This window comes from Oenanthe melanoleuca, chromosome 21, assembly GCF_029582105.1.
Source record: "Oenanthe melanoleuca isolate GR-GAL-2019-014 chromosome 21, OMel1.0, whole genome shotgun sequence".
Lineage (NCBI taxonomy): Eukaryota > Metazoa > Chordata > Aves > Passeriformes > Muscicapidae > Oenanthe > Oenanthe melanoleuca.
Genome location: NC_079354.1, coordinates 7,318,710 through 7,335,381, shown reverse-complemented (window position 1 = coordinate 7,335,381; position 16,672 = coordinate 7,318,710). Strand labels below are relative to the sequence as shown.

The 16,672-nt window shown below is 48.7% G+C and overlaps 1 protein-coding gene across 12 annotated transcripts in view; it reads left to right on the top strand.

Moving 5' to 3' along the window:
- The window catches only part of CASZ1 (castor zinc finger 1), a 205,309-nt gene that overhangs the window by 166,016 nt on the left and 22,621 nt on the right, over positions 1 to 16,672 (top strand). For 10 of the 12 annotated variants that reach the window (XM_056508438.1, XM_056508437.1, XM_056508434.1 and 7 more), the window contains 6 exons: positions 2,538 to 2,606; positions 6,924 to 7,014; positions 9,006 to 9,170; positions 11,829 to 12,001; positions 12,766 to 13,631; positions 15,846 to 15,990. In XM_056508438.1, coding sequence (XP_056364413.1) covers positions 2,538 to 2,606; positions 6,924 to 7,014; positions 9,006 to 9,170; positions 11,829 to 12,001; positions 12,766 to 13,631; positions 15,846 to 15,990 — 1,509 coding nt within the window. The remainder of the gene's footprint in view (positions 1 to 2,537; positions 2,607 to 6,923; positions 7,015 to 9,005; positions 9,171 to 11,828; positions 12,002 to 12,765; positions 13,632 to 15,845; positions 15,991 to 16,672) is intronic. The other 2 variants (XM_056508443.1, XM_056508433.1) reach the window with 1 other exon arrangement.

The window sequence follows — 16,672 nt, the reverse complement described above, 5'->3', positions numbered from 1 at the left end:
CATGGATCTGGAGTCCAGTAGCTCCTGTTCATATGTTAAAATGAAAGAGGAGGGAGCATGATGCTGTCAGCACTCTTAAGGTCAAGGCTGGAGCTACTTTTATTTTCTTCTCCCTCTGCTTTTCCAGGCATCTGGATGTGTCTGTAGGAGAATCTGATTCTTGTTTCCATTTAACTCAAAGGCATGACTCTGCTGACTTTACTGTTAGCAAAATGGGGCTTTTTGTTTGTCCCAGAACTCAGAAGACATTTTGGTGCCTAATTCCCATCAATTTCCATAGGAGTTAGGCATATACCTACTTCTGTGGGACCAGGCCTGTGTCTTCTCAATTTGCTTACACAAATAGAGGTGATTCAATTACCCCTCAGACTGGGCAAACTCATTAGCCCAATTACCACTAATAACCTCCTGCACATACGTTGCCAGAAGTCTCTGCAGTGATGCCATTGACAGAATGGAGGGATCTGAAGGCCTTGCCAAACCTTGGATTACTTTTTAATGTGACTTCCAGAGGTGGGAGCTGTAGAAGAGATACAAATATATGTCAGCCTGCAGCAGGGAGGAAGGGAGAGGCTTCTCTGCTTTTTTGTCATGGTTTGAGTTTACTTCTCACTGTGAACTTGGGGCTGTTGTGAGCTGTGAATCCCATGAGGTCATTTGGAGTAAGTCCAGGCCCTTCTGTCCTGCCCTCTGTGCCATCACACACACCTACTGCTTGGTCCTCTGATGAGGAAAAAGCCTTGGTTTGTGTTTGGTGTGTGGACCTAGGAGACCTTGGGCTTGCTTGAATGCTTTTTGCAGTCGCAGCAAAGTCTGCATTGTCCACTCTTCCTGTTTCCCCACATGGAAGGCAGAGCCATGGAACGATACCTGTCTTCCATGGGAAATGGTTGTTTATCAGCTGCCTGCAGGCAGATGGGGAGCTCCATGGTAAAGGTGTATGGGAAAGGACAGAGGATTATTAACATCTGCATCTGCTCAGGACCTGCCCAGGGTTCTGCTCAGGATGAACCTCTATGTGCTACAGATGACAGGCAGGGACTCCTGTTCCTTAAAGCACAATGTTGTAAATAGTCCTGGAGGCTCAGTGCCCTGTTGGAATGGGTGACTTGGTCCAAGACTCTGTGCCTGAAGTGTCTTGAGAGCACTCAGCTGTCTGGGGCTCAGCTGCCATCCTAGAGCTGTGCCTGAAGGCACAAGCAAGATGAGCAAGCCTCTCACCTGCTGTAGTGTTGCACTTGGATCCCAGTTTGTTTTCCTTTCTCTTGCTCATTTTCTGCCTCTTGCCAGACATGGGTTTGCCAGCACCATAGTCATCCTTCCTCTGGCCACAGGACTTCCTCAGCTGGGGCATCACGATGGGGCTGCAGCTGGAATGGAGGTGACCAGGGCCTTCAGCTGGCACTTCCCCTGTCCTGACCCCACACTGCAGAGCTCTGCTTCCCTCTCCTGCAGGCTGCTCATGAGATACAGGCTCCCATGAGGAAAGACAGCACCTATTAACCCTTCTGGTGAGGGAAGCTCTGACTGTGGTGTCTAGGCCGTGGCTTCCCATTCCCAGTCCCCGCTGGGTTCAATAACCTGGCAGGAATTACCCTTTACTCTCACACATCTGCACATACACTCTTGCCATGGGTTTAAACTCTCTTAGATCCAGTTCCATTAACCTGCCCTGAACTCGTCTACCTTCAAGTGAACTCTGGGTGAAAGTGTCCTTGTTTAAACCAGGGTTTAAACTAGAGCTGCAGAGAGGAGGAGTGGAGGTTGGGCACAGGGAAAGCACGTGACGAAGATGGTGCAGCCTGTCTGGAGGTGCATGGGGGTGGCCTTGACTCTTGGGTAGGCTGGAGTCTGGCCCTGCATCTCGTTTTCCCTCTTCCTGAACTCACTAAAGATGTTATTTTTGTCTGCTTCCTAATGATGTAAAGTAGTCCAGGCATATGTGACATTTGGGGTGGTTTTCTCATTGATTAGAATACATCATCTGTCTTTTGGAGTTTTGGGGTATCTTGTGAAATAAAGAGGCATTTGAGGCCTCGTCCAGGGGCTGGAGCCACTGTTCCAGTGCTGGCCATAGAGAACCAGGGCTGCTGGCCACAGGGAAATGGGCAATAGCTCACAGCGTGGCTGGCAGAGAGCCTCTCGTCCTGCAGCTGGGCCAGGGGCAGAGCTTCCTTCCATGCACGCAAGGGCAGCACTGCCAGGGGCCTGAGAGCAGTTTATTTGCATGTGGCCATCACTTTTTTGTATAGGCATTTTTTTCTGTAGAAACAGGATTTTGTGGTTGATCTTCTCCATTTTTCCACAAAACTCCTGTGAGTCCTGCAAAGAGGGAGCATGCAGGGAGAGTGGTGGGCAGCCTGGGTACAGGATTTGAAGGGCAAAGGGGTGGGGGGGAATTTAAACATCCAGATGTCTTTGCTGGTGCCCTTCCCTGAGCCCTCTCTCCTGATCTGTCAGCGGTGTGTGAGAGAAGCAAGGAGTTTAGGCTGTGCCCTGTTCCTGCTAACCAGCTCTGCCTGTGTGTCTCTCACTAGGAATGGATTACCCACTGACAAACCAGCTGTCAGCGAAGATGTAAATATTTACCAGAAGTACATTGCCAGGTAGGCAAAACTTTTGGCTTTACTGGGGAGGGGGCTGGGAGTAAGAAGGTGGAGTGGTGGGGGGAGAGACGAGGTCTTGTCTGGATCAAGTGTTTAAACCAGACATTGGCACTTGCATTTCCCATGGCATCTGTGCTTGCTCTGTCCCCCTGCTTGGGAGAGCAGTAGCTTGTGAGAGGTGGACAGTCATGCCAGGAGCGTGCTTAGCACCCTGGAGCTGTTGGACTTTGTGACAAATAGTGGAAAACTTCTCCACTGAAGAAGCCCAGGATTTAAATGGGAGTTCTGCCTCTTGGCTGTTGTTCTTTCTATCCGCTGCCTTTTTCCCCTACCATGTCTGGTGTCTGCAGGAGGCAAGCAGAGAGCATCTCAGCTCTGAGAATCCAGGCTGGAGAGATTCACGAGTGACTTGAGTTTAGGTAGTTCTTGGCATCAACATGGGATGTTTATCCTAGAAAATGTTTGCAGCTCGTTTGTCTGAGAAACCCTCACTGACTCAGATGCAGAGTAGGGCACCTTATCACAGCTGTGGGCATGCTTAGGTCAGGACAGTGATGCTGAGAGGAAGCCCAAGGCTGCTGTGGTGGGACAGAGTGAGTAATGAATGCCATGAGAGCCAGAGGGACAGGCGAGATGATTGCATAACACCTGCCTGGTTTAGAGCTCATGGTGTGGAGGGTCCCTCAGGCTTTACCCCCAGCCGGTTGAATCCTCCATCAGTAATGTGAGAAAGCTCCCAACAAAAGCCCCTTGTATCCAGACAGACACGAGGGAAGCAGGCAAACACTTCTCTCCAGGGAAAACACTGGAGGGTTTGCTCCACCAGCACCCGGGCACTTATTAGTGAAAAGGGAAGGGAGTGTGTTCAGTGCTTTCCCACCTTACCAGGGCCCACAGTCTCCTTGTGGGACACAGTCCACTGCTAGGAAAGTGAAGGGAACATTTTGGCAGGGAAAAGAGTGGGAACAGCCTTCTACTAGCTCAAGAGTACAACAAGAAGTGACTTAATTTCCCCCTCTTTGCCCAAAACCCAGATGTAGGAGAAAGGGGCAGAAAACCTCAAGGGAAGAGAGGACAGTTGTGCCACCACAGGCAGCTCCTCAAGCAGCAATGCCTCAAGTGCGTGTGGGAATTCACTGCCTTGGGGGACGGTGCAGTAGTGGAGTATATAGAATATAGGAAGGAAAGCAGAGGTGGTTTAAACCCCTCTGCATGGGAAAGAAGGAGCAGCATCCTTTTATTTCTAAGATTGCAGGAATTGCAGGGGTTGCAGTGGCAGAGGATGTGGCATCATTCTGTCCCCCATTCCCCTCTCAAGCAGAGAACTGTGAGCACTTCAGCCACATCCACTGTGAGCACAAGCCCCTTCCCCTGGCTCAGGCAGGTGCTGAGAGAGGACTGAGCTGCCCCAGGGACACCACATCCTGCTTAAAATGCTCTGCAAGCCACCCCTTGGCAGTGCAGCCACTTCCTTCAATTTACACACATTGAAAAAAAACAGTTTAAAGCTTTAAAATCAGGGGGTGGGGGGAGAAGAGACACAACACTCTTATGTCTGTACTGCATAATTAGCTTAATGAGTTTGCCAAAGCCACTGCCAAGAGCTGCCCAGGGATAATCCATTCTCTCATACAACAAAACAAAACCTCTTACTTAGCTAGTTTGGGTTGGGTTGTTTTTCCCCCTCCTCCTCCCTGTATATTTATAATTAAAAAAAAAAAAAAGACCACAGAAAAAATTATTATTATTATTATTAGTGCCTCAGCAGATGGTGCTTCTGGCAGCACTTGCTTAAATATTTATTTCTGTGTGGGTTTCCTCCCCCCTTGTAATTGGGGTGGGGTTTTTTTTTTTCCTTCTTTCATATGATCGTTATAGAGTAATGAGTCTGTAAACACTTTCTAAGCATGATGACTTCTTTATTTATTTTTTTTATTTTTATTTATTTATCAAATCTTGTCAGATCAAGACTTTCTGGCCAAAAAAAAAGTGAACCGATTAATGTAAAGGAAGAGGGAGTGTATTGTTCTTGTGCAAATGAATCTATGTGTCTGTATTGACAGCTTAGGAGTTTGGATTTGTATGTCAGTGTGATGAGCTGGTCTGTGAGTTTTCTTGTTTCAGGTGTGTATGTTTGTGTCTGTTCATGTAGAGTCAGGGGGTGTTGATGTTTTGCATGTTTGTGCATGTAAATGTGTGTGTGTGCATGCGTGTAAGTGTGTGGTGTGTAAGCTTTCCTGTTATGAAAAACCTAAACAGATGCTGTGCTTTAAAAATTAATAGCTTTGAACTGTTTCAAGTGTCAGAAAAAACACAGGATAATATAACCCTTTAGGAGCCCAACCTTGCACGTTGAAGGAGCAGAATTTCCCCTTCGTGCTGTGTTTGCCACTTGCCTCCCTCCCCTAGCACACGGCTTAACGGAACACTTGTCTCTGCCTTCCCGTGCTGCAGACAGCACACACACCTTTCTATGGCACATGGAGAGGAGTGGGGGAGTTGGAAGTGCTGGAGCACTTGTTTAGCTGTTATTTTTAGAACTGAGCCTGTGTGTGACTCCTGCCAGGATGCTTCAAGTAACTCATCTCCTGGAGTAAGATCTCCTTGGTGTCTGGCCCTTCTTTTACTCCAGCTGATATCTCTGGCCATTTTGCATCCTCATTTTTGATAATAATATGAACTGCTTTGTATTTGTCAGCAAGGTCTGTATGATGGTCTTCTCTCTGCCTGGCCTGCACCGCACAGTTCTCTAGCCCTGCACAGCCCTTGGCTCTTTTTCCCCCATCACATCAGTGGCACTGAGAGGAAGCTTCCCACAGGGCACTTTCTTTCCTTAAACAGCTGCTGGTGGTGCTGCTGACATGAAGCCCTGGACTAGCAGGACCAGTTGGTTCTGTGTGCTGTGGAGGCACAAGCCCCTGGTCAGTGCCACGGTGGCTCTGGAGGCTGCCCTGGACAAGCCCAGCAGTTGCCCAGGCATTGAGCAGGAATCTCTTCCTCTGCTCTCAGTTCCACACCTTTGTTTGTGCAGCCAGCCCTGCTGTTTGCCTTGTGGTTTGTTTCTTCTCTGCTGCTGAGGTTTGTTCCAGTTTCTCAATCACCTGTTCTGACGTGATCCTGATTTCCTGCAGTATTTCTTCTCCTTCCCCAGGGAAAGGCATGTCTGCTCCTGGCATCTGTCCCTGTCTCCCTTTGTGAATGCTGAGGCAAAGAAGTCATTTAATTTTTTAACAATGTCTATCTTTTCTGTCAATTAAGTCCCCTTTCCATCTCCTAGAGGCCCTGCTGTCTCCATAGTTGACCTCGTCTTCCTTACTGTGCTTCAGAAATGGCTTATTTAGTTTTGCTTTCCATCCAGACTTTTTCTATCCCGTAGCCTCGTTTTACCTCATCTTACGATGATCCAAAATCTTCCCTCCTCCTGCCCCATTCCTCAATTACCCCAGGACACCCTTACTCCTCTCATTTTCCTTTTTTATCTTGCCCTTCCTCTTTTCTTTCCCATGCCCTTTATCATATGCACTCCTGCTGTGTTTAGCACTTAAGTGACGTGAGGAACCTTTGAGGAACCTTTGAGCAGATGGCACTTTATCTTTGAATGTTTCCCCTCTGAGTCCCCTTCTCTCCACTGCTTTTCCCTTTCAAGCTCTTCTGTGGTCCTCTAGAATATACACGGGGGAGTTCATTGCACTGATTACCCCATTACTGGATCATCCCCTTGTGCCAATTCCTGGTGTGGCTGTCAGTCAATAAATTCTGTATACTGATTCTTTGTATGTAGGTATTACATGGCATTTCTGACTTTCCGGTCTTTTTTGTCACCCTGTATGTCAGGAGTTTTCGACTTTGCTGTATGCAGCTGTTCTGATATCCTACTAGATGGGCTTATACTTAAAATTTAGAATCCATATTTGCCCAGCATTTATTTGTCTCCTTCTGTTATGGGAAGTTTCTGAAACTTGCTGGTGTGGTATCTAAATTCTATTCTAGAATTGTGTGGTGTTTAGTTCCACGAAGCCTCCTTCCTTATGCTACCCCAAGTAAACAACTTAGATAACGAAGATGTATTTCAAGGGGAAAAACAGATTAGGGATGTACAGGACCTGAGTGATCCGGCTCAAGAAGCACCTTTAAATAGTGACAAATAAGCAAAGGAAGGCACAAGGGTCACCATCCTTGGAGGGGATAAAGGAGGTGGGGTTTAATGCCATGAACATGTGAGATGGAAGCAGGAACAGGACCTGGTTTATCTGTACCTTGCTTACAGGCGCTGCTGCCAGAACAGGGTTGATTGTCTGTGCTCTCTCCTGTTTGCAGGTTCTCTGGCAGCCAGCACTGTGGCCACATCCACTGCGCCTACCAGTACCGAGAGCACTACCACTGCCTGGACCCCGAGTGCAACTACCAGGTACAGCAGAGCCAGAGCATGGCTCCCCAGATGTACGGGAGTGTGCCCCTCCTGTGCCTGCATGCACATGCCTTTGGCACCTTGCTGCTCTGAAAGAGGACAGGATATGTTCTGGGTTTAACAGAACTTTATTTTGCTCCTGTTTAACTCAATCTAATACCATTTAACCAAATGCAGATGGCTGCAATGAAGAGCCAAACATAGATGAGCTCGAGTCAGTGGGAACTACTCCACATTTCTATCAGGGAAACACCAAGAGCATAAATTGTGCTGGGTTACACTGTCCCTGGAACCAGGGAATGCTGATCTGTCAGTCTGTGTCTGTCCCTCCTGCTGCCCCAGTGCCTTTGTAGGGCCAGCAGCGCAGTGGGATTTGCAGGAAGGCAGGGGGCAGGAGCGATTCTGTCATTGCTGGGAGCACTGCCAGGGCAGGCACGTCCCGCCAGCAGCCACGTGCTGTGTTTGTTTACCCTTCCCCAGGCCTGAAGCTGGACACTGGCACTGTGTGGTCAGGCTGATGTGAGCAGCAATGCCAGGGTTTGCACCAGGCACAGCGTCAGCCCTGCCTGGGGAGACCCTGGGCTCTCTCGGGGATCAGTCTGACCACAGCAGAGGAAGCTGATCTGGAGCTGCTGGGCTGCCCTGTGGCTTTCTATTGATCTAAGGAGGGTTTCCCTCCGGGATGCACGTACTGGTCCTTCCAGCCCAGCATCAAGTAATCAAGATGAGTCTATCCCAACTGTGACACAGATATCCCTGCACCAGAAAGACAGGGACACAAAGGATGGAAAAACAGAAAAACCTATTATTATGATTGGCCTCATGATTATTTCCTAAGGAGTCTGGAAGCTGTTTGCAAAGGAGCTGTCTAGTCTCACAGGGAATAAGGATTTAGGCTGCTTTTTAAAATGCAAATTATTTTATGGCTGAGATATATTTTAGAATAAGTAACGCTTTGTAATAAGTGGGCACAAATTAACAATGATTGGCAATAGCAATCCTGTATGTATGCCCTGGGAAATCATAGCTCCAGCCTCCAAGGGATTTCTTTGAAATCTATATCCATATATTCCCATGCCAATATCAACGAGATTGATCAGGATTGATATTATAGGAGGAAAGAGTGGAAGCGATAATCATTTGTTTCCTACGAGGCAGACTAGAAAAGTTGTTAAACATTAGAATAGAGGCCTTTTCAATTACTGCTCAAAATAAATGGATATTGATTTCTTTTTAAAAAAATCAGATTTACTTTCTCACCTTCAGTGGTAAATATTGATGTCTGTGGGAAATAGAAATAAAAAGCTTCATTTTAAAGGCACTTAGCCTGCTCTGACAATGGGGTACCCCCTCATTGCTTAAAACAGGTAGAGATTGAAAAGGATATTCTGGTCATACAGGTGTAGCTCTGAGCTCTGTTTTTCTGTAGAAAAGCATCTTTTTCTGTGACTTGAAGAAAGTCTTGTGTTCCTGTTTTCCTAATAAAGCCGTCCTATCTTCTAGAAAGACTTAGAATGGGAAGACAGTGTAAAAGAGCAAGGGTTTTTTCCCAATTTCTAGTCCAACATGAATGTGGCAGCCAGTGTCTTGCTAACCACTACAGTGAGTGACTTGGGAGCTTGGCTTACTTGCTGTAGGCTGTTCAGTTCACTGGTTTGCTTTCTAACTATAGCACTTCTTGAGATAGTAGCAGCTAAAATTATGTTAGAAGAACTGCAATCTTAAAGCTGCAGGGAGCAGATTCTGGGCATCACCCCAGTGTCATGTTTACTCTAGAACTTTCCATGTGTATTTACTTTCCCTTTACCAAGAAGATACATGCACACAATTCCTCTTTAATCTGATTCTCTTAGGGTAATTACTGCCAAGCTTTCAGCTCCTGGTCCCAATAAGTTTATTAACAACAACAAAAGACACCCACCCTGCCGCCAGGATTACTCACCCACCGGCATCATGTGTGTCTGTTGTGTCTGTTGTGTGTGTCCCTGCAGAGGTTCACCAGTAAACAGGACGTGATCCGGCACTACAACATGCACAAGAAGCGGGACAACTCCCTTCAGCACGGCTTCATGCGCTTCAGCCCCCTGGACGACTGCAGCGTCTACTACCACGGCTGCCACCTCAACGGCAAGAGCACCCACTACCACTGCATGCAGGTGAGCTGCCCTGCCAGGCTGGGCTGTGCTGTGCAGGGCACTGGGGCACTCACAGCCTGGCACACACCTGGGCTGTGCAGGACAGGGGACACTCACAGCCTGGCTATCACTGCAGGTGAGCTGCCCTTGCACACACCTGGGCTGTCCAGGGCACACAGGCATTCACAGCCTGGCTATCACTGCAGGTGAGCTGCCCTGGCACACACCTGGGCTGTCCAGGGCACACAGGCATTCACAGCCTGGCTATCACTGCAGGTGAGCTGCCCTGGCACGCACCTGGGCTGTGAAGGACAGGGGACATTCACAGCCTGGCTCGCTCACTTCTGATTCAGGAACCTGCCTGACAAGTCTATACCCTGTCCTGGCAGCTGTTGGGAATGGCAAGGAGAAGCCTCATTCTCAGTTTTTAGAAGTCTTGTCCATGCAGTGAGGCAAAGCAGCTGTCAAGGTTTTCTCATAGTCTTGGACTTGTTCAAACAAGTCCCATTCTCTGAGACTCAGGGACTTTAATGCCACTGCACTGTCTCTACTCAAATCTGATCTGTCCCTCCCTTGAAACCAGATTTTCTTGTGGCACATCTGCCCTTTGGCACTGGGTTAATTTCCTCCATAATCAATTTTTAAAGTAATTAAACTTTAATGTCACATATCTGCACTTAACACTGCTGGTTCTCCAAGTCCATTACCAGTGGCACTCGTGTGTGGTGTAGGCTGAGCTGTGTTTCAGGGGCAGCCAGGCTTCAGCAGCCGTGTAGGCAGAGCTGGGGCTGCTGCACAGATGTCACTGTGATGCCTTCACTGTTCCAGATGTGAACACACCACATTGTTTGGGTCTTACCCTGACCGTTCCTGAGGTTCAGTGGTTCAACATGGACTCGTTTTAGTAGAATTGTGGCCTAAACCATCGTCCTGAGAATGTGCTGCAGTTACAAGCAGAGTGATCAGCCAACCCCTGGTGACAGATTTTCTGGTCTGAAAAGTCAGGCTCACTTCCTGACCTGTCCCAGCAGTTTAAGACCCTAGTAAAATCACAAGGCCTTAATCACGTGCTTAAATGCTTTGCTAGGATAGACATCAATGTATGTTTAACTTGAAGTCAGGTAAGCTTTCTGAAGTCAAGGGGGCTTATGCACATACTTAAATGTTCAGCATGCACTCAAGTTCTGTCCTGAACAGGGGCTGGTTGAAGCATGTGCTTGCAGCACTTGATAAATTGGGAATTTCATGTGTCTTTCTCTTGAGGGCATTTTCTGTTACACTTCCATAATATTGATAATGTAGTTTCTTCAGTTGAGCAGGGTGGTATTTGTTTGATGGGTTTTAGAGTACAAGGAGTGTTGCACAGCCTTAAGCCACTCCGAGCTGGAATGGAGACCCTCGCTTACACAGCTATATATGGCTAATTCCATCCTGTGCCCACTGTCTTCCAGCAAAGTAATGCTCATGTAAGCAGTGTCTTACAGGAAAGGTGTCAGAATATAAACTCTCAATTAAAGAAAATACTGCTTAAATGGTAGAATTTGTGCCATCCATCACATGGGGTTTTTTTTCTTTATGTCCATAATTGGTGTGGATAAAATTCAGTTAGTTGTTTATATAAACTGACATTTTTTTAGGCTTTCGCACCAAGAGCTGCATTGCAAATTATTCCTAAGGACGCTTTTGTTTAATTCTTTTTTTTAATGCCATGCAGGGCCTGTCTTTTTTCAAGGTGTCAGTGTGGAGGGAGAGAGGTTCTTTTATATTGGAAATAGCTGGAGATCCTTTTTATTTTTTTCTCTGCGTATTTGTCATGGGTTTTGTTATTGCCTGTTTGAATCAACCTGGGCTGAACTAAGGGGTGGTGTTTTCCTTCTCTTCGTTTCTGAGATGGTGCAGGCATTGGCACATGTTGTGCTAGAAAAAAAGGAAAAAAGTCCTCCCTCAGCAGGGCTGAGGACGTTTTCAGATTCCAGTGGGTTTTTACTCAATATGGCAAAGTTGCCCCGCTTTACCGAGAGGAAAGCAGGTTTTCAACATTCCGTCCTCATCACAGCATTCCCATTCGCTGCGCAAGTTTAAAATTATTGGAGTGGGAGTCTTGAACAGTGACAGGGAAAAAAAAGTCACCAGTTTGCTAAAATCAGCTGAACATGGGCTTTAAGATTTGCTAGAATGAAACGGTTTATTACAAGCTCAAAAGACTGGTTGGCTTCATGGTGCACTAGCATGCCTTACCTCCCAGAAGGACTAAAGAAGTAAATAACTTATTCCCACTCAATTCTGTATTCCCCAAATAGATGAAATCCTGCTTTGTTTTGTGTCACTCCAGGATAACAAAAAGCAACAGCATCTGTTAGTGTTCTGTTCTCTTTAAGAGCAGGAGCCCTACTAACTGCAGGCATGATTATCTATAGCTGGTGGTTTATCCCTCCAGTCCTCCTTTTTCCTTACTGTTTCATGCCCTGAGAGTTGGTTTGGGTTTGGGTTTTTTCACAACTTCTGTATGCTCTATCAGTCTTTAGATTGGGAATTAAAGTGATGACTTAATACCCCTAGGAGAAGCACACAAATGGAACTATTAAATGTACATGTTCTGCTCATGTATTTATTGCTGCTGGTAATAATGTCAGGCTGTTAAACCGCTGTGCTGATGACTCCTCTTTGGGCCTGGGGTAGGTGGGTTGTAATAAGGTCTACACAAGCACCTCTGATGTGATGACCCATGAGAACTTCCACAAGAAGAACACACAGCTCATCAACGATGGGTTCCAGCGGTTCCGTGCCACCGAGGACTGCGGCACTGTGGAATGCCAGTTCTACGGGCAGAAAACCACTCACTTCCACTGCAGGTGAGACAGTAGGGGAGGGGAGCAGTCCTGCCTCAGAGCTCTGTGGTCTGTTTGCCTCCTCCTGCCAAGTCATAGTTTCAGGAGTATGCACAGGGACTTGATTTGCTGTGACCTTCTCAGTACTGCTCCTGGGAGAACTCGTACCACAGCAGGACTTCCAGGATTGTGCCACAGAACATTCTGAAGGCAGGAGTATGATCTGAGGAGAGGATACCCACTAGAAAATAGTGGGTAAATAGAATAGAAATAGAAAAAATAGAAATAGAAAATAGAGCCTAGAATCATTTGGGAAAGAGACCACACTGCTCTTCAGTGTGCAACTGAAGTAGGCCATTAATACACTGCTAATGGCACTTCCGTGGTATGGTTCTCTCCAGCCAGCTCATCCCTTTTGGGGCCAGACTTATCCTTCTGTACACAGCTGCTCTTCTATTGATTTCTTGTGTTTTCAGGAAGAGCAGTAAAGCATAGTTTTTACGTCAGTGTCCTTTACCTGCTGTTTTGTTGGAGCTTTTAGTGGAGGGTGCCTGTATTCCCATGTTGCTGTGGCAGTCCTGCAGGGCGGAGTGAGCTTCCAGCTCTCCCTCACAGCAGCATATCTGCTAGCCTGGGTGTCCCAGGTTTTAAACCCAGGTTAACCCACAGACAGCTCTCAGCCCCTCTGCAGCTGGGTCTCATTCCAGCCCCAGTCCTGTCCTAGAGGGAGGTGGGAGACAGCAGCTCTGCCCACACAGCCAACCACCCTGTCCTCGATGCCCTTGCAGGAGACCTGGTTGCACATTCACCTTCAAGAACAAGTGTGACATTGAGAAGCACAAGAGCTACCACATCAAAGATGATGCCTATGCCAAGGATGGCTTCAAGAAGTTCTACAAGTACGAGGAATGCAAGTACGAGGGCTGTGTCTACAGCAAGGCCACCAACCACTTCCACTGCATCAGGGCAGGCTGTGGCTTCACCTTCACCTCCACCAGCCAGATGACTTCCCACAAGCGCAAGCATGAGCGCCGGCACATCCGCAGCTCGGGGGTGCTGGGGCTGCCCGCCTCGCTCCTGGGCTCCAAGGACAACGAGCAGGAGGAGTCCAGTAACGATGACCTCATTGACTTCTCTGCCATGAGCTCCAAGAACTCCAGCCTGAGTGCCTCCCCGACCAGTCAGCAGTCTTCCGTTTCTCTCATCGTCCCAGCTGCACCCTCCTCTGCGGCTGAGCTTGCTTCCTCGCAGGCCACCAAGTCTGCCAACAGCCTGACACCAGCCTCAAAGATCTCTGGCCTGCTTTCCCAGGCCCTTCCCAGCAATATACCCTTGGCCCTAGCACTCTCCAACTCAGCGCTTCCTGGAGCAGCTGGATCCTTCTTTCCCATCATCCCCAGCCGAGTCTCTACACCCCTTCCTGCCAGCTCGGCTAATCTGATGGCTGCTGGCTCTGGCACCAATCCAGCATCGTCTGCTCCTGCAGATTCCTCATCCCAGCCAGTTTCAGGATCTGGTGAGCCAGTGGCTACTTCTTCACCCGCTCCAGCAGCCTCTATAATGGAAAGGATCTCTGCTAGTAAGGGATTAATCTCTCCTATGATGGCCAGGCTGGCAGCAGCTGCACTCAAGCCCTCTGTGGCACTTGAAGCAGGTGAGTTACCTCATCAGCTGTGGTAGTGCTGGGAGGTAGAGCGGTGCCTGATGGCTTGGAGTAGAGTGAATGAGGAGCCACCCAGTTGTCCACGGGGCTACAGCTAGGGAGGGGGTAAAAAAAGAAAATAAATGGGAGAATGAATTTGGGTGTGTCTAATTAACCCCTGAGGAAGGCAGTCTTGGCAAGGTTTCCTGTGGAGCCTGGCTATGCCGTTATGGCCGGAGGAGAGGCAGAAACATCTTTGCCCATGAAGGGAGTAGACCCTTAGCCGAGCTGAAGAGTGTGGCCATGTGTGTGGCTATAGGCTGAAAAGAGAGAGGCATTGTACTGAAAACAGAAATGAAGGAAAAATACCTTAGCCAGTGCTTGAAGGCTTTACTGAGGCTGTATGGAGCTTCAGCTGGGCCCGGAGCTGATGGTCCTGTAGCCCATGGCCAGTTGTTTTCCTGATCTGGAGGTGTTCTGTGCTTCAGCTTTGTTGTCCTAGCTGTGGATTTGGGATGGTGTTGGTAGAGTCCACAAACGGGACCTTGTTTTTGGTCAGTTCTTGCAAGCTGTGCTCCCCTCTCCCTGCTCTACCTGAGGGGTAAAAGCTGGGAAGGGGCAGTGCCCCGGGGGCAGGTCAGTCCCAGCCCGGCAGAGGGATGTGAGAGCACGAGGAGCCTCCCCCGCCTGCTGGGCACAGGCAGCTCTTGGTGGGCAGCGAGGGGGAGGCTGTACCCGGGCTGTCCCCGATCCCTCCCGGAGCTGCCGGCCCCGTCCTCCCAAGAGCTAAGGGGGGAGTAGAAGGAAGTGCTCTGATTAAAGAGGGAGGGGAACCTTCACATACTTTTAAAATTATTGTTTGAAAAATGGTTTCCTAAAGCAGGGAAAGGTCATTGAGGGAACTATTTTCCTTTATTTTTTAATAAAATGCCACTTGCTGTCTGAGAAGCAGCTCGCCATCAGCTGTACTGCCGGAGGGTAAATTAATATTTTAGTCACTTGGGGATTGAGGAATAAAGCTCTGCAGACATGTTTCTGTCAGCAACTTTTTTCCCTTCCTTTTTTCTTTGCTGTTTTTCCTAATTTTTTTTCTTCAATTTGTTCTCCTTCTTCCCCCCCCCCCACCCCCCCTCCCCCCCCGCCAATCCCCATCCCTACCATTCCTCTTTTCCTTCAATTTGAATTTTTTTCTCAAGGGCTCAGCACTCTAAAGCTGCTCCCTAGGAGGAAGCATTCCCGGTTTTGGAGGGCATGGCCAGCGGTGTGGTGGGAGCTGGTCCCAGTGCTGTCACCTTGGCCAGTCCTGGTGCTGTCACCTGCCGGTCCCGGTGCTGTCACCTTGCTGGGCCTGGCAGGGCAGACACTCGGGGCAGATGTTCAGGGCAGATACTGCAGCAGATACTTGGGGCAGATGCTGGGGGCAGATGCTGGGGCAGATACTCGGGGCAGATGCTGGGGCAGATACTCAGGGCAGATGCTGGGGGCAGACACTGGGGCAGATACTTGCGGCAGATGCTGGGGCAGATACTCAGGGCAGATTCTCAGGGCAGATACTGGGGCAGATGCTGGGGCAGACATTTAGGACAGATGCTGGGGGCAGATGCTCAGGGCAGATACTGGTGCAGATACTCAGGGCAGATGCTGGGGCAGATACTCAGGGCAGATGCTGAGGCAGATACTCAGGGCAGATACTGGGGCAGATGCTGGGGCAGATACTCAGGGCAGATGCTGGGGCAGACACTCAGGGCAGCTCTGCCCTGAGCACTGTCACCACAGCAACGCTGGGGCTGGCGATGAGCAGGGGGCTTGGCTAGCAGTCGAAAGCTGCCACATTGCCTCAGCATTAACAGAGTCTTTAATAAACGCTTAAGAGGCAGCCCCGCAAATTAGTTATGACAGTTTATGCAGAGAATCAGGTCTCCCCCACGCTCCTTCCGCCCTTCTCCTTTAAAGGGCCCATAGCCTGGACAACTTTGACATAATTTTGCAATAATTATCACTTGAAGAATTTCCACGCTGGAGTGGACGTCAGAACCCATCATGTCAACTTGGCAATAAACGCTGACCAGCAATCCCAGTACTTCCCTCCCCCCACACTTTTTCTTTGCTTTTTCCACTTAGGCACTGATGCCAATGATTTAACTTACTTATTTGCCATTGAAACCTCATTTTAGACCTATGCTTTTAATTTATTCTTTTGCACTTAATTTCACTGTATTTCTTGAGCAGGGAATGGACAACCAGCACCTCCTGGACGGTTCAATCCAGTCCAGGTGAAGCAGGAACCTGCAGAGGCCATGGGACCCTCATCTGCCACCAGCCAGGACCCCTTGCAGGAGCAGAGTTTGGACCTGAGTGTCAAAGATCATGGGTGAGAGGAGTGGGTGGGCAGGCACGCTCAACACTTCCCAGTATCAGGCTTTGGGAAGTTTCCACACCTGTAATTCAAGAGGACACAGCATGTTGGTAAAAGGCAGCTTCACAGTGGTTGAGTTGGACGCCCCAAAACTGAAGGCAGGCAGGCTCACTCTGCTCCCCATTAAGTGTGTGTTCTCCAGATGGTTTTTTGGGCTCACAGGCGCCTACTGACTCTTCAGTAAGAGTCAACAAGAGCTTCACTTCTTGTCCTTCCTTCTGAAAATGGAGCCACTGGCAAAGCTGTTTTCATTTAGTCCTCTTGTCATGGATTGCTGATTGAAGCTACCCCAGTGCCACACCTCTGTTGGATCAGGGCTGAAGGAAGCACATTCCAGAGAATCTGGACACACAGAAGAGCTGGTGTCAGGCTAACTCTGGTTCTGGCATAGGCTGGTCTGCAGTTCTGGTGATGCTGTGCAGATGCACCTCTCTCAAAGCATGTCCCACCTGCCTAGCGTCTTTGCTGAGAACATGAATGGTTGGGGATTGTGCTGGGTGGAAAAGGGGCAGAGGAGCTGATCCTGGGGATAAGTGAGCTCCACTTGGACCTTTGTATCCTTTCCTGTTCATACCTTATCTAAACAGGCCTCCCTTTGGGAGTCCAGCGCTTGGAGCCAACTGCAGAGATCCTAAGG